General features: G+C 50.2%; 1 protein-coding gene across 1 annotated transcript; it reads left to right on the top strand.

Annotated features, from left to right (window-relative positions):
* Positions 1 to 5047: 5047 nt before the first annotated feature.
* On the top strand, positions 5048 to 16685 carry CCDC198 (coiled-coil domain containing 198). The gene is made up of 6 exons (XM_082000074.1): positions 5048 to 5504; positions 8579 to 8655; positions 12497 to 12583; positions 13279 to 13377; positions 13806 to 13971; positions 16418 to 16685. Exons 1-6 carry the CDS (start codon positions 5297 to 5299, stop codon positions 16660 to 16662), a joined length of 882 nt encoding a protein of 293 aa, XP_081856200.1. The 5' UTR covers positions 5048 to 5296; the 3' UTR covers positions 16663 to 16685.
* Positions 16686 to 24653: the final 7968 nt, after the last annotated feature.

Below are 24653 nucleotides of genomic sequence, written 5' to 3'. Positions count from 1 at the left end.
CTCCTTTGGGCAAAACAAATATTTTTCTTAACCTCCACCATGAAAAAAAAAATTAAAAAAATCTTTCGAAAGCCAAAACAAACCAACGAACCCACCCACTTCCTTCCCTAAGCCTGTCACTGTAATTTAGGCCGGCTCTTTTCTCTTACAGTGTTCCTAGGATCAGCCACGCGAGATGACTTTTATTTGATATGCAGACAGAAACATTTTCTTCCTTTTTTTTTTTTTTTTTTTTTTTTTTTAAGAAGACAAACACCTGCCCATTGCTTGTGAGTTTGAGTACCAGCTAGTAGGGGATTTTTTGATGGTATTTCTGCCAGAAAAGAGAAAATCATTAGGGAAAGGAAGGGTTTGTTATTAGTAACACCAGTTAGATGATAACAAATGCAGTTATTGCCGTTAAAAGAACAACAAGAGCACATCCAGCACAAAGCCACGATTTGTGTCTGGGCTGGTCACAAGCTCACCTCTCAGCGAGCACGTCCTGGCTGGTGCATCCCAACAACCCCCTCGTACTGTGCTGATGCACACGGGGGGCCCGGGCAGCCCCACGGTTCGGAGAAGTGCCCTGGGGCATCGCTGGTGGCAGTGATGGGGCTGGAGGGTGGCGGGCAGCCAGCCTGTCCCCACGGCCATTAGGGCTTAATACTGCTGCAAACAAAGCAATTCATGTGAGCAAGAGCAAAAGAACAAATAATAACAAAAATATTTTTATTTGACTCTGATGGATTTTATCTTAAATGTTCGTGGCTCTGAAGAGTTCCTTGCGACCCACAGAGCTAACAAAATACTTGTGTATATTTAAAAACAAACAAAAAAAAGCAACCACCAACCCTTTCATCACAGGCTGCAGAATTAGGGCTGTAAGAAAGCAACCCAAACAAACGTCCCCTTGGCACTAAGCCCAGAGGGGTAAGGTTTGGGTACACACACGTGGTTTCTTAAAAGTCTCTTCCAGCAAGTGAGGAGGTGGGGTCAGGGCCTCATCTGCTGCTTTTGAAAGGAGCAAGACATTAAAATAACCTAAAAAAGTGAGTTATATCAACAGGAGATACTGCTGGGGTGATACTGCTGAGAGCAAACAGCACATGGCAGCTCGGGCACCACCCAAAGTCAATTTTTGGAGTTGACATATTCATTTACACCAATAGATAGTTTTAGAGATGGGATTTAACTGCAATTTTAGCTCCTGCCAAACTGAACACATGGGAAAAAATAAACAATTCCTTTTAGTATGCACCGATGAGTACATTTTGGCAATGTACATTTTGGCCTCACAGCAACATCTTCAGGCCCAGGACTGGATCCTTCAAGGAAGCTCACCGAGTATTCAGCAAGGGACAATCACGTGAAATGCCCGTGTTTGCGCCCGTTTTCCCCTGCTTGAGATGTTCCATGGCCAGGGGCACATTACTGTGCCAGCCTGTCTCCTCTCCGCCAGCAGCCACTGTGCCCGTCCCAGCCCCTCCCTGTCACCCTCGCATCTCTGTGAACGATTTTCTCTTCCCTATTGAGCGAGGAAGGTGGTTGTTTTCCCTAGAGCGTAGCTCAGCCTTTCAGCCGGAGAAAAACCATTAAACCCAAGAAATCAGACAATAAACGGAGGCTGTTTTGCACGATCGGCCGGATGATCCATCAGAGGAACCAATAATCCCGCCTGTCAAGTGACCGATCAGCTGCGGCTACCAGCGAAGCAACGCGAGGGCTGCGTTTCGGTCGCACCGCCGCGTTTGCGCCCCAAGGAAAACGCCGGTTTGCATCCGGCAGCTGCGTCATCAGATTCTCCTTCACGCCGGGGCCTGGCTGTCTGGAAGGAAAACAAAACCTGCTGCGAATAACCCGCCTCGAGCGTCGCTGCCTGCGCACGCCCTCACCGGAGCGCTCAGCGACCTGGCGCCGCGGACAGTGTTATCTCAGCACCAGCGGTATCCTCAGCCTTGGCTGGGAGGAGATGAACATCCCCTGTTAATAGAAGCAACAAGCAGCAGAAGGAGGAATGAGGTGTATTTCTTGACTTTACAGATGTGTAATAACGGGATCTATCAGTGGCGCCGGTGTAGCCCAGCCAGTGAAACGGTGCTGGATTATTCTCCCCTCCTCGCTGCTCTGATTGCTCGCGCTATCGCTAGCTAAACACGCTGCCAAGCATAATAAACGACAGCAAACCTATTCGCATCATTACAGTTCCTTCTGCTGTACTCACTGGAGATTTGCACAAAGTCCAGGCATTATTTTGGCAAAAAATCAGTGCCGCCCATGTTCCATGTCCTCCTGTGCCCATGTTTTTTGTAATTTAAAACTCATTTTCAAGGAGGAGTTTCAAGGCAGAGGCAATCCGCTGTTGCAGCTGGATGTCAGACTGGTGCCCCGTGCCGAATCCTCCCTTTGGTTCGCCTTTGCTCCACGCACAGGTGAATAACAAACTGCTCCTCTGTGGGAAAATGCCCTGCCCCAAGTCATGGCACTGCCCTACCCTTGGGCTTCTCCCTGTATCTTCCTTAAAACAAGAGGATCAAGGTACTTCGAGGTCAATGATTTCATTTTGACGATAACAAATTTACTGGAAAATCCAATTCTGGTAAGATCAGTATCGCTTACAGGTTCGAGCTGAATTTGGTGGAGGGTTTCAGGCAATAAATGAAATGGGGGAAAGATACAAAGAGCTTCCAACTCTCCCGGGAGGGACCACATGCTGTGCCTTACGGCAAAGCACGGGACCAAAGCCCCTTCCAGCCACGTGTTTCTACAGCACAGTGCTTAGGAATCAAACTGAACCCTAAATACAGATAAAAAGGTGCATTAAATAACCATCAGTTAAAGAAAAGGATGAGCTTCACGTCACCAGGAGGGCAGTGATGAAGCCAGCTTGAAGCTCGGGCATACCTCAACCCGTCCTACCCCCTTTAAATGCCATCAGCTGGTGTTAAGGGCAGGTTTGAGCAAGCGGGTTAACACACGGTTACTTTGTGCTGTAGCAAGGGCTGTCACCGCTCATGCTGACATCATCACGATGCCGATAGCCACCACCTCCACCGCCGCACATGCACAGCTCACCCAGCACACCCCCGCATCCACCCAGCACCCCGCACAGCTGTGATCCAGGGAGCCCGGGTGAAGACGCGAAGCGGGCATTTTAGCACAGCAGTTGCAAGTGATACTATTTGGGAGCCTCTTCCAATACCATTGGGCCCTTTTGGGACCCAGTTCAACCCCAAACTTGCTCTCACTTCACCCCAGCGACCTGCAGGAGGGACATCTTTCTGCAGCCTGCTTTCCTCTCCCCACCCCAAACCCACAGCTGCTGCTCTTGGCCCTCTTTGCTTTACAAAGTAAAGGCATGTGGAGGTCAAAGCACAGCTCCAAGTACACAGGTACTGAGGTTTTTGGGACTTGCTGGGTCATTAACTGATGCAGCATCAAGACTCTGAGCAGTGCTCTCAGGCTGACATCCTCGGGCACGCGTACCACAGAGCCGTACCGCAGCAGGGGAGGTGGGACCCGGCCCTCACCAACCAGTCAGAAGGATGCTGCATCACCTTTAAATGCAAAGAGGAGCATCTCTTCACCTAGAGCTCCTCCAGGTCAAGTACTTGGAGCAATATCAGCCTCGGGTATGCCTGTCCCTTTGCTATCCCCTTCCCTAAATCACTCTACCACGAGCCGTGGTGCCCTCCTGCATGGCAGGGGCAGGAACACAACGGCTTGGAAAGAAACCTGGCCAAGAGAGGGAGGCTGGCAGCATGGGGAGCAGTGGGGCATGGGGAGCAGTGGGGCACTGCGAGGACTTCAGCAGGGCCAGTGCCACAGCATCACACCCAGGTGAAACATCCAGATACAGCACGATGGGCACTAGCTTTAACATCCACGGGGGTTTTTCGCTGCTCCAACACATCCTTCATTGCATTTAATTCACAATTTTCCCAAGCTGCTGAACAGGAATGGCCTGTTCTCAGCAGGGGAGGGGGGGGCACCAAACATTGAGGACCTTGGGAGGGAGGCGGGGTGTTGATTTTATATATTCCTTTGAGGAAGAAAAAAAAAAAATACAGACTAACCTACTCTGCTCCCTCTTGTCCTGCATGACCTGTTATAAAGCAAAGTCATGAGTGATGTTGGTGCTTTGCAGCTGAAAACATGAACCAGCTGGGTTGCTCCAGGGATGAATAATTTCTTCTGGGAGGTGCCACCCATGGCCTGTGGCATTTTGCAGCTCACAACCTCCCTATTTCCGTCAAGGGGGAGTTGAGTCATCCATGGATCTACCGGCCATGAGTGCTGGATGCTTGGCTCTGCCATGAGCCTCATTTCCCTGTGCAACCCTCCTCCCGGCACCCCTCTCAAGAGAAAAGCCAAAAGAGGCCCCAGTCACTCCAAACCTATACCAGATTGCTCCAGGAATCCCGGTGGGATGAGCTGCTGCTAAATGAACCCCGGCTCCGGTGCTGTTTCGGGCTCTCCCTCACACTCTTGGTGTTTGCTGGTTTCCACGTGTTTCACACCTGAGCCCACAGGAGCCCTGACCTCGTCTTGCAACCCTACTCTTGCCCAAAAACCCACCCTGCAATAGTAATCTTGTTGTGTGAATAATCCTCCCTACGTATTTTCCAACTGCTCCACCTTGAGTGATGACTGACTCCCTACAGCTCCATGGACACCGTGCCCTCCGCCCCCCCATATGCCTTGGGAGTGGAAAGGAAGAAGCAGATGGAGACGTGTAGCTCGCTCTCTTATGCACCGATCCCGCTGGATTTGGTCCATATCCTACAGCACCTCCAAAACTGCAGAATATACTCACTTTGGCTGATGTTTTCAGGGGGGTTGGTGCTAAAGCTGCGGTTTTCCCCCCATTGGTGCCACCGGCTGGCAGGAGCAGGGGCAGAGGATGCTCCCTGTCCCCAGGCTGCTTCTCCCACACAGGGTGGGAGATGCTTTAACCCTGCTGGTGCTCCGAGGGCTGAATTTCCTTCTAAAAACGGAAGCTTTAGCAAAAGAGCTGCTTGTAGAAACACCACCAGCTCAGCCAACAGCCAGCTGAGGTGGTGCCCCTGGTTGAAAAATCACTTGTAGGTAAAAAACAAAGCTTCCCCGGGGGTTGGCACTGGCTCCCCGAGCTGCCTTCCACTTCTCCGTCGGCAGCAGCCACCTCTCGCCCCAGCGGGGGAGCGGCCGGGTCAATGTTTAACCGAGCGGGGAAGGGCTCGGCGGTGGGAGCCAGCCCCGGGACTGCGGTCGCTTGCGAGGGGAGGGCAACGCACGAGGGGTTTTCCTTCTCCTTTCAAAGCCACCGCTCTGCAAGATGGGCCTGAGCTCTTCCAGGGCGCACCCCAGGGTGACCCAGGTGGCGCCGACGCGGGCCAGGGGGGACCCGCCCGCCCCGTCCCCGCTCCCCGGCGCGCCGGCGGAGCCCGGCCTGCGCCCGCCGGCCCTGGCCGAGGGGGGCGAGCCCGTCTTTCACCGGCAGCTTCCACCTCTGCGGGAGACCTGGTACGGGAGACCCTCCGCAGGTAAGGGGGTCGACACCGAATTATCGCGACGCAAAGAACCGGGGCTGGAGCCGCGGAGCGGGTGGGGGTGGGTCCATGCACCCACCATTCTGCGCAAGTAGCTTTTTGCTATTTCCAGGCTGTTTTAGCTTAGGGAAAACTCTTGGGTTTTTTGTTTTGGTTTTTTTTTTTTGCCTCCCCTCGGCCTGTTTTGGCAAATGTCTCAGTCACCAGAGCCCGGATCACGGGCTCCTGGCTCCCCTCGGTCGTCCCTCTGGGAGCAGCCCCGCTCCCCAGCCCCGCCGGGGCACGCAGTGACCCCCGCCCGCATCCGAGCAAGCCCTCGCGCAGCAGCCGCGTAACGCGGGTTATACACCCGTCCTGCTCACCCGCCACATCGCTGTCATTAGCTTAATTAGAATTAGATTCCGAGTAACATGCTCGGCAGGTAAAACTCGGCATTAAAATAAATTATAGCCATGTCTCGCACAGGGCTAATTGCACAAGCTAAGAGGCAGAGGAAGGCAAATAGCGTAGCTGTGTGTGTTTTCCTACAACTGGCATTGTGCAGCCTCTCCCGCAGCCTTTCACAGCAGGCTTCAAACTCCATCCATACCCAGACCCTCCCTGGAGGCGAGGAAGGAGGTTTGCACCATCCCAAGGTGGACGTATAGCTCTGTACAACGAGCTGGACGGTGACGAACAGCTTCCCACGGCCACGTTAGGTGAGCACGGGGAGAAAGACCCCATGGCCGCCAACGTGGTTTGAGGCAGGGCAACGCAGATGAAGGAGGATCTGCAGCCCTTGCGCCCTCCTCCCCTCTTTGCCATTTCTAAAAATGAATTTCGGACACTCACCGAGCGGTGTTAACCACCGCTGCTTCTCCGGGGGCTGGATGTGTCCTCCAGGATTGTCCACCAAGAGGCGTCAGGAAATGATGAAAGCAAATAAACCTCTGGCGTGACAGCGATGATGTTCCCAGAGCCTGGGGCGAATACAGATCAGGTCTAGCAGTACGACAAGGGGTTTCAAGTACTTCATGACAGCAAGAACCAAATATTCCTGTTCTGGAAAATCATCATCATTGGGCATTTAACAAGTGCTTGTTAAAAGTACACATTTTTTTTACAAAAAAACTTTAAATCCCCCCTCAATAAATGTCATTTTCTATTACTATTCGTTTTCAGAAATAAAAAGAGTATGCTCAAGAGTACTTGAGCTATGTATTAGCTTGAGCTGCTCTCTAAATAAGCAAAGCCTCCAAGGGAATATGTTTTATTTCGTTTATGAGGGTTCACCTTGGCTCATGTTAAATCCTGCTTCCTCTAGCGGGGAGAATCTGCTCAAGTGCAAGGGTAAAAAAAATACGTCATGAGAATGACTTCAGCTTGGACCCCACGCTCCCTCGGTGGTGGCTGTGCGGGGGACAACGGTCCCTCCGTGCTGGCACCATGCCGGTGTGCCAGGAACCATCCCTGCCCCAGGACCCCGCAGGGTTGGGGACGGCGAGCACTTGGCTCCCAGTTCTGCGTCTGTACGGGATAAGGGCAAATCTCCTACAAGACGCACACATGGATAGAATGAGAGGGAATAATTTTTTTTAAAGTCCCAAACACACAGAATACAAACCACCAAACCTCATAAGGGAGAAAACTTCCCCAAGGCCATACCCCTCCCCAGAACAAGCGTCTCCCAAGCCCCAGCCCCTTGCCCGTGCTGTGTCTCATGTTCCCAGCGCAGTGAGCCACCTCCTTACCTTTTCCTTCCCCCTTAGGAATTCCGTATGCGCTAATTTGTCCTGCAGATTGAGAGGCACTAACTTAATACGCCCCCCTTTTGCTATTACAAGGTGCTATTTCAGCGCATGCTCCCTGGCAGCTGAAGTTTGTCTCCGGAGGAGCCTCCTGCGCTGGAGGTTCTCACTTCGGTCACCCAGTCCTGCATGTGTGGGGCAGCCGCGGCTTCGCTCAGCGGTTAATCATTGCCGGCGCTCAGCAGAGCCCAGCAATCATTTATCCGAGGGAGTCACCGTCTCCTCCCATTCCCCGATGCCCTCCCTCCATCACCTTCTCTCCCTCTTCTCCTAGAGCCCTGCCCTGGCAATTTTCCCGTGGGGCTCATTTAAAGTGACCACTGAAGTCCCCTGTAAGGTGACCTCCAAATTATTCTTTTTTCTTTTTAATAGAACAATTAAATTTGGCATCAGCTATCAGGTAATTCCTGCACTTTATCCCCAACTCTCCTCCCCTGCAGCCACATCAGGGCCCCCACCACATGGAAGCAGGAGCTGCTCAGCAACACCTCACTCAACTCCACGTAAAAAATGGCATTTGAATGCACCAAGACAGCTTTTTTGGAGGGTGGGTGGGATAGAGAAACTCTTTTGTAAAAGACATACTTATGGCACACACAAGTATTTATTTGTGCAAGAAAAAAAAAAAAAAAGAGGCAGAGGTGTCCACCCCAGAGCACTAGCGCAGAACGGACCCAAGCCCAGATCCCGTTCAGGCCACCGCGAAAGCGCTGCTGTAGTAACCAACCGGCAACTGCTGGCGCGTAGCGTGTTATTTCAGGCTGATTTCCAGAGACGATGAGGGTCCGTGATCGTACCGCTCGTCTGTCCATAACCCACTCACTTCTGAACCCACTGGCTGGCTGTAGCCCAGCTCGGTCGTGGTCAGTAAAAGCGGAGATATTTCTCAGTTCCACCAAAAAATAACAATAATAAAGTCTCGGGGACCGAGCAGCAAGAAGAGATCCAAACTGCTGCCTGTTCCCCATTTTAAAAGCTCAGGGAGGCCACAGGAGATGTGGAGGGTGGTTATTGTCACATATAGGGTGCATGGCAGGTTGCAGAGGGCAGTAGGAGAGGTACGCAGCAGGCGTTTGTTAGAAACCACGGGCACAGGTATAGCCTCACTCTATTTCTGCAGCTAATAGAGTAATTTATACCATGTGTTACTGAGATACACCGAGAGAGACTTTAGTGGGACATGCCAACCAAAAAAGAGAGCAGAAAGCTGTTGCTGAGTACAGCCTAGCAGTTGATGATCACCCGCATATAACTTCATCCTGTTCTTCTCTAACCTTTAAGGGCCCCTTTCTTTCAACACCGTTCCGGAAAAGGGAGAAACCAGCATCATTAAACGGCACCCGCCCCGAAGACCGCAAGTAAGGCGAGTTTGAAAAGCTCCCTATGAATTGCTCTGATTGACCCCTTGACATGGGCTTTCTTGGAGATGTGGGCACATGTCACAGTGCCACGGTGGGGGAAACAAATATCCTGGAGCAATTAAAGTAGGATGCCCTATCTCTAGATGATCATCCCGAGATGAGCTTTACCACCAGCTCAAGTTTGATACCTGGGGCAGAGCACATACGTTGACCACAGAGAGGTTATTTTTGGTTCATTAGCAGAAGGGAGAGGACTTTGCCTTCTAAGAACAGCCAAAGAGGGGCCAACACAGCCAGGTCCTGCCTTTGCCCTCCAGCCTGACTCCACGGGCCATGCCTCACTGGCCAGCCCTCGTGTGCTATGGAGACACCCGACAGGGACACGTGTCCCAGTGCTGGCCATGAGGCCACCTCTCCTGTAATGGCCCATTTTCCTTTGTGGTGTCTGGGTACCTGCAGCCAAATCTTAGTGCTCCCGTGAGGCTAATGTGGCCAAGACAGAGCCCTTCGCAGAAGGGATCCAACTTGCATCACGTGGGGCTGGTGTTGGCTCTTCAGGCCAAATTTCCCACCAAGGGCCGGCATCAGCTTAGGGGCAGAGACAGGTAAAGCAGACAGATGTGCTTTGCAGTAGGGGCCGGGTGAACATACAGAGCAATTATTTTAGGTTCCAAGAATTGCAATGCATGCTGTGTACCTATCCATACCTTCACCTTCTCCCTTCAATAGCGCTGTATATACATGTGCGCACACACACGTCTGTATATCCAGATATAAAGAAAGTTCTCCCCAAACAAGCATAACGCACCCTTGTTCACTCCTCCGTCATCTTCCTTTCCCCTTCCTGCACTTCCCTTCACCTCCAAGCCCTGAAACCCGTGACTCTGCCTCACCTGGCAGTTGGGTTTTTCTCTACACAAGAGTTATCACAATATTAACTAAAGCTCCAAAAATATATTTATATCCATATGATTTACTGCAAAGAAGGAAAGGAAACACCACCAGTGTACCATGCCGCACAAGGGTTAGAGTTGCTATTTCATTAAAAAAAAAGTGACAAGAAGCCCTCCACATGCGTTTTCTGTGCTGATATTTTTGTGCACCGACGCTTTTATACAATACAAAACTTGGGTGAGGCTCAGGCCGTCGCACGCTCGCAGGGCTAAGCTGGAGCTGCCTTACTGGGGCTGTACAATACTTGCCGTGAATCAGGTTACGCAAAACCCAAACCCAGAGAAGCACACCGCTTTCCGCGCTCCACCTGCGTTCTCATTGCTTCTCCACACCCTCCCAAACCAGCCAGCAATACCTTCCGACTTCCCATCGCTTACCTGCTTGCTCTTTAAGGTGCAAAGCCATCAGTCTTTGGCCAAGATTGGGTTCTCCCTCCTTCCCTACGTGCCCAGAGAGAGTCAGGGAGGGACACTGGGGAACACCTGGCTCAGGCCCACTCTGGATGCCCCAGAGCTGCAGCTCTCCCACTTTGCTCCTCAGATCTTTCTCCTGCAGAGCCCCACCCTGAGGCTTTCAGCTGTGTTTCTTCTCTGCTGCTTGGCCCAGGCCTAGGGGCTCCAAAACGGAGAGCAAACAGAGCTCAGAGGAATAAAATCAGGCAGGAAAAGAGAACAACGGGAGCAGAACCCTCCAAGCACAGGTGCAGTAGGGTGTCCTGCTCAAGGAAAGGCTCAGCTGCTGGAAATAAACTCCGCTGCCCCCTGCTCTCGTTTAGGCAGGACTTTTAATTAGCAATTAAGGGCCAGTGTTGTATCTGCTGCTGAGACCCTTCTAAGAGAGCCCAGCTGGATGGGGCACATCAGCAGCCTAATTAGGTGGCTGGAGGGAGTCCTCAGCGGTTGGTGGTTGGGGACAAAGAGACGCAAACACAAACAACCCATAAAAGAGATGTATTTGCCCCGACTGGCCACGTGCTTCTCGGTAGTGCAGCTACCACTGGTCATCTTCCTTCCTAGCCACATATAGAACCGCTTGCAATTAAGGTCCTCGGGTGAACATCTCACCTCCCTGTGCTTCTCCGAGACCCTCCTGTTCCTCCCTGACTGCATCTTCCAAAATTTGGTGACAAACCCTCTGCACGTGACCCACAACAGCAAACCCTCTGAAGCAGAGGTGCTTTGCTCAAGCATTCCTTGCTGTGATTAAGGTCTTTTTAATATAATAAAGAACAGAGGAGCTACCAGATGGGGTCAGCTGAAACCCGGGCTGTGGGTCTGGCCAAGACTGGTGGCTTCAGAGAGCACAGGTGGCCACCAACTCTTGAGTAATGTGTCCCTGGATTTGGTGGGAGGATGAGGCAGCAGCACCTGGAATGAGCCCAGCTACGCCCGGTGAACTGTCACATGGAAACACGGCCTCATTTAAAAATCTCCTACCAGCACGTAATTTTTAGTCATTGATCTTATTTCCGTTACGGCTGTATTTATGTATTATTAAAACACTGATAATACGCACTGTAGGACAATGATCCTACTCCGTGCTTCTGCCATTGCTGTTAGGGAGTGTAAAAAGCACCAGCAAAAGCCCTTTTCCCTGTGGGAATATTTTCAAGGACAGCGGAGCAGGATGATGTGGCCTTTTCAAGGACTTTTAGAGGATTTCAGTCAGGGAGTATTTCCAGAGAAAAATCCTGTGAGGTTCACAAAGAGGAAGAAACCTGTCCATTTTCCACCCTGCGACACAACTTTAGCAGAAGCCTGAAACTTGGCTTCCCCGCCGGGCGCAGCGAGATGAGCCGATAGATGCAGGAGTCTATCTGCTTGGTGGCATCTAGGAGCGATGCGCGGCCCGGACCGCAGCTTGTGGTGTCACATGCTGCCATCTAGTGCCATTTTTTAAGCTTCATATTCAGTTTTGTGGGGTTTTTTAATGCTAAAAGGTGTGAACTTGGCGTTCGGGGCTGACAAGGGATGCCTCCTTTGCATGATGCTGCTGACTTTTTTTCTCCTGCATTGATTTACGGGATGCTTCAAAATTACAGCTCAGGCTTTGTCAGCAGTTCAGTGCAGACAGCCAGAGGCATGTCACCCTTTAGTAGACACTAGTTCATATTCAAAGGGTTAATGATGTCCCACATAGAGTATCAGTCAGTCAGGTCTTACTGATGAAGACGTTTGATGATGCTCCCCTTATTTTTGGGCTCCCTTCCTAGAAGGGGATGCTGGCAATATCAAGCCATGAAATGACCCAGTACCATCTAAGTAGCTTGGCATGGTTTAAGGAGACAACTTAGGTCCTTGAGATAAAAATCCATGCTCAGAGCAGTCCGTAAAGCAAGTCTCTGCCCCCTTCCATTAGCCACCAGGAAAGGCACTTCATACCATGTTCTGCAGAGAAAGGTTGTACTCAGACCAAATTAAAAGAGACTGGTTGGGTGGAGGGAATGGTGCTCTGGCTCTCAGGTATCCGGGATCTGCCCTCAGATGACGTGCTAGGAGACTTTAGATTAAATCATGATACCTCTCCATGCTTCAGCTTCAACATGAAGGAATCTGGGTCAGGGTTTCTCTTTGCTCTGGTCTTGGCTGGAGCCTTGGGCACTGCTGAGGCTCAAAGACAAATACCTACAGGGATGAAACTAATGTCAAACTGGGATTTTGCTGCTTTGACTCTAATGCAGACATTCCCCCAGTTTTGTCCACTCCCGAAGCACCTAAGGAGATGTTCAACTCCCTGAGCATCTGCTAGAGATGCCAGTCTCCTTCCTGTATCCCAAGCAGCTGGGCCAGAATTGGAGCTGGAAAAATGTCACGGTAGTTTCATGTCAGGTTTTATGATTGCGTGGAACAAGCAATGCTGAATATTACAAATATTGGACTTGCAGAGGCTTGAACCTGCTGGCCCTCCACGAGCAATCGCTCCTGCGAAACCCTGGAGTCAGCAAGAAGGGGCTGCAACGCCAAAAACAAAGGTAAGGGCATGGGTTGAGCTCCGTGCACGGGTCATTGCCGGCTGCAGGCTCTCGTGGTTCGGGCACCCCGAAGAGCAGAATTCGGTGCTTTGCACAGGCTGTGCTCCCGTCCCTGGCTGAGCCCACGAACTGGCTGAAACACCGGTGTGGGGCCGAAAGGCTACAAAACAAGGGGAAAAGTTTCTGAATCTCCAGCATGATAGTTCCCCAGATGAGGCAGATCTGCTGAGCCAGGTCCTTAAATATCTTTGAGGCTAAAGGTTTTGAGGACCATTTTTTTAAATGGCTGAGCAACTAGAACACCCATCGCTTGCAGTCGGCGAGGAGAGGCCCGCGAGGCCTGTGTGCCGTAAACACCTCCTGCAACCCCCAGCGTGCAAGAGCGGCTCCTCCCTGCGGATCATGAGATTGCCTTGGACAGCCGACTCAAAGCAGTAACACCTCGGGGGGCAGAAGCACGTATACGTTGTTTTAATGAAGATTTTTTTTCCATCATGCCCCAGAGCTGTGAGATAAACTGCAAGCGCAGTGGAAATCTGTGATAAATTTCTGCAAGTTGGCTGCGCCGGGAGACGCTCGCTGCCTTTATCCGGGGAGCGCCCGAGGGGCCGGGCGTGGATTTGCCAGCTGGTGGCTGTTCCTTTCTCTTTCAGAAAATGCAGGTGTATTTATTTATGTTTTTAAACACCTCACAGGCTCTGGAGAAGAGGGGGCAAAGCCTGAGATACCTTCCTGGCAGGCGGCAGCATTTGCACAAGCTGCAGATGCTGGACTTGACCCGCAGGCGCCGAGAGGTAATGCTGAGATGGATTTGGGAGAGGCTGGGTGCTCCCCTCTTAGAGGTGGGTCTGCCCATCCCTCAAGTCTCTCCCGTGGACCAAGAAGCTTAGAGCCTCTTGCTGGGAAGAGCAAATGAAGCTTTCCTGGTGGTTTAGGCAGAGGCGAGGTGGGGACCATCCCCGGGGTCCCCATGATCAGTAATTACTTCTGATTTTTGCAACACTTTGCCCTCGTTTGGCCGTGGCCCATGGAGAAACCAAAAAATCCCTGTCCGGGTCATGTTCTGTCACATACCCAGTTTGGCAAATACCATTTGCCCTGGTTAAACTACCCAACTGTGTAATTATTTTCAGTGCCAGCCCCCTAATGATATGCCATGTCGAGCTGTTAAAACGTGTTCGCTCCTCTGCTGCTTGTGTTGACAACTCATTTGCAAACCCAGGCAGAGCTGAAGCGAAATCTCCACAGGGAAGTGAAAATCAATAAACAAAAAACCAAGGAACTGAGCCCGAAGAAAGTCCTTGACAGTCTCCAGAGAGGCAACAGCGCCAAAAGCCGAGACCTTGTCCCTGCTGAGCACAATCAGCATTTTCATGGAGACAACCATGGTAAGTAGAATAATTTTGCAAGGAGATGTAAAACTTGCCAGCCTCTTAAGTGTCATCAGAGAAGTTTCCCTATGGAAGCTGCTTCCACTGCTCCATCTCCTGCAGTGACATGGTGCAAGTTCAAAAGACCTGGGAGGGGAGAAGGCTGGAAGATGTGTTTGTAAAGAAAAGAGTTGGGATGCCTTAGGACTGGACGCAGGTCTCTGGGCTGCTTCTCTGACAGCATCCAAATAGACCTGAGTAGACATGAATTAAGAGCCATGGCGGGCCACAGGGGCATAAAACCAAAGTCCTCAGGGCCAGGCCCCTGCAGGAGCAGGTTCTTGCAGGAGAGTCTTAGGTTGTCCCATGTGTACCCTGCACAGCAAACTGAGCATGAGGACAGAGGGTGTCCCTGGGGTCCCACGTCCTTGGAGAGTCAGGGGGTCCATCAGCCAAAAGCATCCCAGGAGGTCAGCGTAGAGACCGCTGCACAAATCAACATAGATGGGCTGGGGGGAACCCCTGAAGCTCCACCAACACGATGGCCAAAGTGGTGAAGGAGAAGATAACGGAAAACGACTGCCTGAAGATCAACCTTTAGGCTAGGTTTTGCCCTCTGCCCCAGCATGGGACACCTCCTGCCTGAGGCCGGGGCGTGCTCATGGGGATGTAGGCTGTGGCAATAGCTCAGCGGTCACCCTGGCAAGGTTGGCAGTCACCAATTAAAATGTGCCCTGCCAACTTCCCTCCAAGCACGAGACATGAGTTACTCTGGCAGAGTCTCCACTGCGACATGCGTCCATCCTCAGCTGGGGAGCTGAAGCCAAGCCCCAGTCCCACACTGACCCAGCGACTGCCCCGGGCAGGCGCGGAGCTGGTGCCTTCCCGGAGGGAGCACAGAGCTGAACTGCTGGGAGCTGCAGTCGTCGGTGGGTACACAACCGCGTGGTTCCCCAGCAAAATGTACCAGGGCACATGGCGCAAACAACCAGCTCAAATCTTCAGCTGGGGTCAAGCAGGGTGGTCTTCAGAAGAGCTCTCCCACTGCATATATTGATTATATCTCAATTTTTTCTGCTCTGGAGGAAGGAAGTGTGATGTTCCCTTGCAGCAAAAGGGAAACCAGGGTGATTTGAGATCACCAGTTATTTTCAGGGACCTTGTGAGACTGTTTTTTAGGAGAACCGTCAGCTTGTTTCTCCCCCGGGACATGCATGAAGGACTGAAGGATGGTACCCACATACATTTTGAGGTCTTCAACCTTGCAGTAAGGCTTCTCAGCAAGAGCCCCTTGGGCACATTGGGAAGCTGGAACCAGGCTCAGCAGGAGAAAGAAATGGAGAATGAGCTGCTTGAGCCACAGCTGCCAGAGATTTGCTCCTGGCTTTGTCATTGCGTGGTCCACCAATATGTTGCATTATGCATGGTGTAGCTTCTGGACTCCTGCCATCCTTAAATGACCATGGGGTGAATGTCACAGTCACTGAGGTTACTCAGTTTTTAGGTTAGCTTTTATATGGAAACCGCTTCCCGCTGCCCAGAGCCAGGCAATTTCCATCACAGACTTGCGTCCCTCTGGGTGATACGTAATTAAGGTGAGATGTTCCCGGTTAGATGGTTTCCAGCCGTGGCTCTGTCCAACTTTCAACGTCTGATGTGAAAACGCATCAGGTGCGATCCGTTTAACGGCGACAGATCTCGGCCTCTCCTGGGCATGGTGTCCTGTGGCAGCCCGCGCCGTAGCGCAGGAGGGAGCGCGGCACGGTCGACGTGATGCCAGCGAACGCTGAGCAGGGGCTTTTCGTTCCCCCCGCGTGCCTCGAGGACAGGCGAGCCGCAGGGATGGACGTAGCAGAAATCTGGAGGGCTGGGCTGTGGGGCTCGGGGTTTGGCCGTGACCCTGATCCGAGCTTTGGGGCGCTGGCTGGTGCAGGCTGGGGGAGCCGCCGGGGAGGTTGGAGATGCCAGGGCGCACGAGGCGAGCTCGCTGTCCCTAACGAAGTGGCGAATCTCAGCCGCCGCTTCGTACTGACGTCCCCGAGGCACGGACCCTGTTCTGCTTTGCTTGCGCATGACAACTTTCAGCACAGGCTGGAAACATACAACCAAAGGTAAAAATGCTTAAACCAGTGAAAAACTTGTCTGCCAGTTAACTTTCACCTAGAGAAAGTGGAACAGACTTGGCTGCTCCCATTCCCTCGTGTTTCTTCACCTCAGCTCTCTTCTGCTTGGGGATAAAACCATACTGCCTCTTGCCAGACTGTATAATTTCACCAAATATAATGCTGAGTGTATTATACCTGGCCCTGCCCAGCCCCAAGCGTGGGGTCTGGTCTTGCAGGGATCTCTCAGGATCTTCTTCACATGCCCCCAGCTGCCCATAACCATTTCCAGCTCAGCTTTAGGGGACTGGGCATGCAGCTCTGCAAAATCATGATTTCTTTTTTTTTTCTTCCTCCCCAAGGAAACACATGGGAGGGAGGACTCGCCAGCCAGCACGATGGGGCTGAACTTTCTCCAGGCAAGAGCGGGAAGGTTGACCTGTGGTTCTGCAGGGAGTCGCGGACGAGGGATCTGTTCTGGGACACCTCCAGCACGGGCTCCGAGGAGTGGGAAAGGGAAGAGAAGATCTACCGCAAACCTATACTTGTGAGAACCAAGACGGAGAGAGTTTCTCTCTTTGATGACTTCTTTGATAAGGACTTCTAGTGGCATGGCTTGGGGCGAGAGGGACGTGCTGAAGAAACCAGCCCAAGCTCTGGCGGGGCTGAAAACCCCCAGCTGGATGGACTGAGGGTGGAGACATGATGTTCATAGTAAGCGGCATTTCTGGGAGCGTGGGCCAGTGGAAAGGACAGCTGGAAATGAGGAGATCACTGACATGGAATGAATAATGACTCTTTGGGTTGTGTGGCTGAATCAAAATATCTGGGGAAAAAATGGCTTGGACCAAGCAACAATCAAGTGGGGGTGGAGGGAAGAGGAGGCGGCTGTCAAAAAAAACAAGCAGAAGCTGGAAAATATTCTGGGTTAACCTCAAATATTAAGTTCCAACTGAATTTAAATGTTTTGCTTGCCTTCGGGTTACTCAAGCTTTCTGTTTAACCTGTTTTTTAACCTTATATCCTTTCCTAAACCACAAAAACCCAGTTCAAAATGCAAGGTAAAATGATTCATTTAGGAAATCTTTAAAATAAATATTCTGGCATTTCTAAAATTCCTTTTTGACTTTTTTGGGAATTTCTCTCCTCGCCTGCCCTGGACACTTAAATACATACACTTTCTTCAGTACTAACCTACAGGTTTTTTTTTCTAAAAAGCTGGCTTTCATTCACTTGCCTTCTCTGTTCAGGGTTCAGTGCTGCACAGTGAGTGGAAGCTGAGGGATCTCCAGCATCTCCTGCAGTCACGTACCCCAGTGGTGCAGTGTGCTTGTCGAGGCTGCTGCATCTGCTGGGAATTTGGTCTGGCTGCCCTGTTGCAGCCTGACATTGCCAACTATATTGAAAAAGATGGTTATATGAAGGGTACCAGATCTATCAAAGAGATACGTGTGGTTTCCATCTCCCCAAATCTGTATTTTTTTTGGTAAAATTATCTGCTTTTCCTTATAAAATCATTTATTATCTGAGAGAGAACCTCACCCAGTTCTCCTGGCTCCTACCTGGCTGTCTTTGTAGGTCTGTAAAGGCCACCGCAGTAAAGGTGCATCATCTTTGTGGGAACACAGTAAGTCATTCAAGCACATATATAAAATGATTCCCTGGGATTTCAGTTACACATCTTATAGTTATTTTAATGTGACAAACGGAAATGTGGGGGATCGGTGCTATAAAATGGAGGGAGAGAGGCCACCACCAGCCCCGGCCCTGGGAAAAAGACCTGCCTGATTCCCAGCATCAGTTTTACCTCTGCTTGAAGTTGCAGAGCTGATGAAGGGCATTAATGCTTCCCCATACATCCTTCTTTCCGCTTGGTCTCTCTAAAACCTGCCCAAGGGTAAAACATCTTCAAATCAGCCCGTTGGCACAGGACAGGGACTCCAGGAGCAACGAATACGATTATCATCACAGCAACTTTCATTTCCTTCAGCTGGAAATATTATCCTCTTGTTTTTCAAGTCAGGACATCCAGAACAACTAGATCTGGAGTCAGTTCTCAGTTACCCAGGACAGTGCAGGGTCTGGGTGGCTCAAGGCAGAAGAGGCACAGCCTGCGTCACTCTCCCGAGCCTGCGCTACCTTCCGCAAAGAGGTTTTGGATGTGTCTGCACTGCACCCTCAGCTTCCTGGATGGCATAGCCAGGAAAAGAGCAGGAGACACGATTTTACACGTATTTAGGGGAATTAGACACCCATGGCAGACTCAGTTTCAATGATATTTATCTATTTGTCTCTCTCGGGTTTTATTGAAAATCCCCGGCAGAACAGGAGCTGGGAAACACAGCCAAAGCCCCGAATCAAAGCTGGAGCCTCCAGCACGGCGGCCCAGCACTGAGCTTCTCTGTCCTGGTTCCACCTCTCTCTCTCTTTTTGACATCCCTAATGTACAGCCCATTACAGCATGTCTACGTGCTTCATGGAGAAAGCAGCTCTTCGGAGAAAGCCCACATGCCATGCGTGATTTCACTGAAAAGCCAAGAAACCAACACAGAGAAGGAGGAAGAGGAGAACTGATTTTAATGAGAAAGGAGAACTGCTCGTGGCTAATGAGTCCGTGTTTGGAGTCTGTGTGTTCTAAAAACGCCCCTGAGAACTTTGCTGATAAACATGGTCATCGTGTGTGAGCTGGAAATATTGTGAGAGCTTTGAATTCGATGTTGAGGGTATGCTGAAAAGGTCAACGGTTTAATGGGCTGGAACAATTAATCTGGCACTTGTCTATACACCTGTCCTCTTAATGATGTGACACATCTCCCTTCTGTGTTCCCATCTGTCAACAATTAAGCTATAATTGGCGGAAATGCAATTTATCTCAGATACAGCTGATTAGTTTTCCAATAATCATGTTGCCAGCACTGGGGAAGAGCGCTGCCCACGGAGAAAAGTGCGTGGACCGGTCGATCCATATCACAAACTGTGCAGAGAAGAGACTCTGAGTATTAATTTATCAGTTTACAGTGTGCACAATTTGCTCTTATGGAGGCGATAAAACCAGAAAACCCACTTTCTACTTCTGGTGCTCAAAATTGTTTGACTGTTCTGCTCTCAAATTGCATTAATTCATCATAAGCTGTAGAGAAGCAGGTGGCAACTCATCCTCTTCTCATGTTTTCTAAGATCCTTTCCAGAGGATGGAAATGAAAATGTTTTCTCTATTACTAAAGGTGAAACTTAGACTTTTCTACAAATTACAGAAGGTGGAAAAAAACCCCGTAACGCATGTGCTGCAACGCAGCAAGGAAGACTTTACAGAGCTGTTTTTCTCTGAATAGCTCCCAATTCCAAATGCTCGATATTAGCTCATCACTTGGAGGCTGAGTCATTACAGCCAACTACGGAGGGGATGAAACTTGCCACTCAACGTAACTGAGCACACACGCAGCTTCAACCTACGTCACGCGCCACAGAAACCAGCGTGGTTTTGTTGGTGGTATGAACGTAGCCAGAGGAACCCAAGTTCCTCCAGCTCAGGTTTAGCTGAACCGGTTTTGCTGAAATGTTAAACCAACATGATAATGCTCAGCCTGAAGCAGACAACTGAGCGGCGGAAAGTCAGAACCAGCGGTCAATGTCTGGCAAAACCATTAGCAATTAAGTGTATAACTTATAAGCAGGAAGGTGTTTCAGAGACCTTGCAGCCGGGTTTGCTGTAACGTCTCTGTTATTGTTCCCGAGGAGAAAAATGATTCACTTACGCTCAGTAAAGGAGGTGTTAGGTAAAGAAAATTGAACAAAGCCACGCTGTAACTGGATCTCATTGCGTAGTCTGGATTAATGTGATTTTCTAACCTTCCCAGGCTCTGTCCCTGCTGGTGCTGAGAGTATTCGACCTCCTCAGGAATGCAGGTTTTCAGCATCATACAGCATCCTCCCTTCCCCAACACAGGCACACATTCAAAAGCAGACAAAACCCCGCCGTCAAAGGCACTGGGATATATCCACTAACCTTATTAAACCCTTTATCTACCCTGCCTCACTGGAAGGTGTGTGACAACTGGGGTTGCTTCAATCTGCTTACACAAAGCCTCGAGAGGGAAGCACCCAAGAACATTGACTTGAGCAGCTCTCTTTCAGGCTGTACATGAAGATTAAAGTATTATCATCGGCTTGAAAAATATCAACCGTGGCACGTTTTTGTTTGTCTAACTAGGTATCCCCAGACTGCGGCACAGTAGCACAGCCCTAAACCTCTTGTTTTCCAACGCTGGAAACAGCGATTAAGCCCTTACGGTTTCCAGCTTGCTTTAAATAATTCCTGAGCAAGGTCAAGAGATGGCACGAGGGTCCCCTGATGAATAAAGCGGAGGGAGGCAGCTCTTGTTTCTCTTCTGAGCCTTTTTACCTGCTCCCTGTATGGGATGTTGCCCTTTCTGGGATGTGCCCTCCTTCCCAGCAGCGCAGGAATCTCTGTCCCAGGGGAAACACGATCCATGTCCACTGACGGGATGGAGCTGCCCACATATACCTCCTGTTCTTGCAGGAGCCGGAAAAATATTTATTTCTTGCTTAGCACAAGGGTTGTAGCTTTTTGCCACCTACTGACACGTTGTGGGAACGGCTCATCCCATGAATTCCTGCAGAAAGGCTTCATCGTGTGCTGGATCTGTCTGATAGAGCATCCAGCATCATATTTTGATGCTGAAAATACCATATGAGCAGCCTGCAAAAATAAAAGCAAGAGTAAATAGGGCACTTGGGACAGTGACAGGAGACCAACAAGTATTTTATCGGTTGTTCCTTGCCCCATTACCTCCTTGCCCCATCCATTGAGCACCTCGTTGCACTGTTCCGGAAGGCAGGAAGAGGGGAGAAATCGTGCATCTCACTTGCAAAAAAAAGCCTTGGTTTCTTCCCCTTCTATCCTTCTCCCAGTTTGTCTATTTTTTTCCCCTTTCATCTCCCCCTAAAGTCTCTGCCTGGCTTTGGCCCTTGCCCGAGGCACCTTCCCTCTTCCTTAGCTCCGCCGAGGGCTTCTGGTGGGAGGACAGAAGGTCTCTGCAGGACCTTGCGCATTGCTTAAGCTTCACTGAAGTCCTGTTTTGATGGCTTAAGCAACGCACGAAGCGAATGGCGCTAACTCGTTGCTCCGAGCGGACGTCGGCCGCTGCGAGGGAGCTGAGCGCACACCTTCGTGTCTCCTGCCAGAGACGCCGACCGAGGCGCTGGCTCTGCAGCCGCAGTTTTGACGCGGCTCTCGTTCCCTCGTGGGGTTCCAGTGAAGCTCAGCTGGGGAGTCCTTCACCTTCTCAGAGCTTCTCTCGTTTCGGTCCATGCTTTCCACCTCCTTCACTCCCACCAGCAGCGGGCTTTGCTAACACACACCCTCGGTGACGGGGTAGAGCAACCCCGTCGTGCCGCTGACCCAGCCTCGAATTTCCCCGTTCCTCTGAAGTCACCCTGAGACACGGCAGACACCCGTGCTGGGGTGAGCTGGTGGTCCCGGCAGACTGCAAACGACCTCTTTAATCACACCAGCGTTTACGCAGCGTATGATTTAACATCCAAAATTACTTTATTAACTTGGTACTCAATTGACATGCTAGATGACAACCGTTCTGGGAGGAAAAAGGAGCAAGAAAGCATCAGCTTTGCAGTCACCCCATGCAGAAACGCACCTTTCGTTAGACACTGAGGACCAAGCGCTTGCCCCTCGCTGGCAGCCGCTCGATCCCGGTTACGAACACCGCCCGTGGCTCACGACTTACGTCTGCACCACAAAAAAAGGCCGAGCTTAAAAGCCTTTGGTGTTCTATTTAGCACACCAATCACCTCCTTCAGTTTAGCCGAGCTGACCTAAAAATACAGCTTTCTGCCACACAAAGCCTCCCTTGTGAGACTCGCTGGAACTGATTTTTCGTACAGTGCTCCTCTGTCTTGAAAAAAGGCTCCTGAAGCTTCGTTTCACTACGTCGCACTATACGGGGACCATGAGCCCACTGCTGCTTCAGTGCGAAGGGGATTCATAAAATAACGTGTGTAAAGCTTTTTTTAAGGTCAGATGCAGAATTAGCGTATGGGGTTGACATGGTGCTGGATGTTTTTTCCAAACTCGATACTTAAAAAGTAGATACTATTTCGAGCAAAAATTATTTTGTTCAAAATGTGTCTGTGGGTCTTTGCAAAAAAATAGTTTTAAAATTGCACTGTTCCCTAAGAATTGGCCACTCTTTAAAAAAAAAAAAACCAAACAGAACAAGCTTAAGAGCAGGGTTTTGGTTTGGAGCTTTTCTCTGGTTTTTGATTTATCGAAAACCCAATTTTTGTCAACAACAAGTTATTGTTGCTATTTTGCTAAAGCTAATTTGTCAGAGTGATCTAGCTAGATGTTACTAAAAATAATCACAAAAATGTGGATGAAAGTATTGTGCTAAAGCTAGAGCAGAAAAAAAGGCAAAAACCAAGAAGATTCTTCGATCTCTAAAAACAATTTTTACAGTAGCCCTTGCTTTCAACCTTGATTTCGAGTTTTCTCATTCCCAAGGCTCTCCAGGTCCACTTTGCGGTTGCGAGCAGAACGACTAGAAGTGTCCATAAAGCAAAAAAATATTAAAATCTACCTGCAGACCCTAAATCTTTTTTGCTGAAGGATTACTTGCTAAAAACAAATTGCCCAGCCCCCTTATCAAGCCAAGGGCGAGGAGCTGGGAACAGCCCGTTGCTGCTCTGGTTTTTGATAACCGCTTCCTTCATGCTTGAGGCATGTTATGCTGCTCTGCCCTCATTTATTTTATTTTTTTTTCCTCCCTCCCATCTTTTAAAAGAAAATGATACTTAATTAACTACCTGCAGGGATCTTGTGCAGCTCAGTTAACGTTGGGAAATTGCTTTGAAGGCAGCCAGCCTTGTACAGGTTCTAAGGATGAGTGGCTCCTCCCTTTCCGACTGTGTTACACCCACACGCTGCTCTTGGCCCCGGGAACCCACTCCGACCTCCCCCGCAGCGGGGACCGATCCCGCCCGGGCGCTTGCAGCATCTCCCACCACGGCACCTACTTGCGCTGTAGCGACAGGAACACTTTTTCCATGCTTAAGCAACCAGATTTGCCATCGAGATCTAATATACAGGGATGGCTTCAGGCACAGATGAAATAAGCCATCTCCTAGAGAAAGAGCATGATGAGGAGGTGAAGCCACCGTGGTTCTGCTGGTGCTGGAGACCTGGGCAGCCTGGCAGCTGCGCCTCCAAAGTTGGGCTATACGGGGCTGGAGGCAGCCCCAGCTTCTGCTTGGCCAGCCAGGTGCTCAGTGCTCCGACTTATTTTCCCATCTCTGCCCGGTATTCTTTCTTTCGACCATCCCATGGCAAGAGCTCCCCATTTTTGGCATATCAAGCTTGAGTTTTTCCTCCATCTCAGCTAATGGACAGAAAAAAAGCTGGGAGTGCAAATCCACAGTTTGTCTGAAGGCAAAGGAGAGCAGTTCTGCAGAGCCTGGGGAAACACGTCAATCTCTTTGGGGCTTTACTCCAAGATAGCGATACCGAGATACCGTTTCATCTGTTCTCTTCTCACAATTTCCATCCCTCTCAAAGACCTCGGTACAGCAAAGGCTCAGGTGAAAGCCTTACTGGCTTGTGTCAATGGGAATAATTAGCGATAGAACAAGAGGAAATGGCCTCAAGTTGCACCAGGGGAGGTTTAGATTGGGTATTAGGAAAAATTTATTTACTGAGAGGGTGGTCAAGCATTGGCACAGGCTGCCCAGGGAGGTGGTGGAGTCACCATCACTGGAAGTGCTCAAAAAACACATAGATGTGGCACTTCAGGACATGGTTTAGTGGGCATGGTGGTGTTGGGCTGATGGGTGGGCTTGATGATCTTCAAGGTCTTTTCCAACCTTAATGATTCTGTGATTCTGTGAGGTCGCTAATGACATGCAAGAGCAGGAACAAGCTTTATGGCCTCGTGGGAGCACCTGGCTCGTAGGGGTTGATGGTGGTCCTGATGGGTATGATGGTCTGTGAAGGTGGCAGAGGGCTTCCCTTCAAGTAAAGCGGAAGAGCCTATGATTTTGCAGCCGTAGGATCAGATGTTTGGTCTCCTCTCTGTAGGACTGTGGCCTTTACAGGAAGATGTCACTTCTGGACAGGGGACTTGAAGGACCTGGGACATAGCCAGTGTGATGTATCTTCATTTACCGTGGAAAAACCAATGTTCAGCTGCACATAATACAAGGTTAGCCACCGTTTTCGCTCTTTTCGTGCAGTGCACTGATGAGTTTTCTGATCCAGGTGTTTAAATTATAGGAGCCTGGTCTTCAACTGCGTAAGGAGAAAAATAATTACAAAACACTAAAAAATGGAACAAAATCTACTACAGAAAAAGAGGGAAGACTGCTAAATATCTGAGTTGGAATTAGGGAGCTGCAGAGATGGAAAAGGCTTTTGTATATAGTCAAGAAAAGTAATGTAAATTATTATGATGTGGAAACAGTTAAAATGAACGAGGTTTTACCTCTTCGTTTCCCAGCCTTCAAGTGCTTGGATTCTGTAAGCGATGTCTAGTTAAGCACAAGAAGACCTGCCTTTGTGCTCACACC

The sequence above is a fragment of the Phaethon aethereus genome (assembly GCF_964289735.1).
Source record: "Phaethon aethereus genome assembly, chromosome: 5".
NCBI classification, from domain to species: domain Eukaryota; kingdom Metazoa; phylum Chordata; class Aves; order Phaethontiformes; family Phaethontidae; genus Phaethon; species Phaethon aethereus.
Note: the sequence above shows the minus strand (reverse complement) of the source record. Positions and strands in the feature narration are given on the sequence as shown.

Excerpts from the sequence above, each read along its gene's own strand:
- CCDC198 (XM_082000074.1), top strand. The coding sequence starts at position 5,297 with ATGGGCCTGAGCTCTTCCAGGGCGCACCCCAGGGTGACCCAGGTGGCG. Across the intron at positions 8,656-12,496 it reads ACCCGCCCCGAAGACCGCAA|AGGCTTGAACCTGCTGGCCC; the intron begins GTAAGGCGAGTT and ends TTGGACTTGCAG. Across the intron at positions 13,972-16,417 it reads TTTTCATGGAGACAACCATG|GAAACACATGGGAGGGAGGA; the intron begins GTAAGTAGAATA and ends TTCCTCCCCAAG.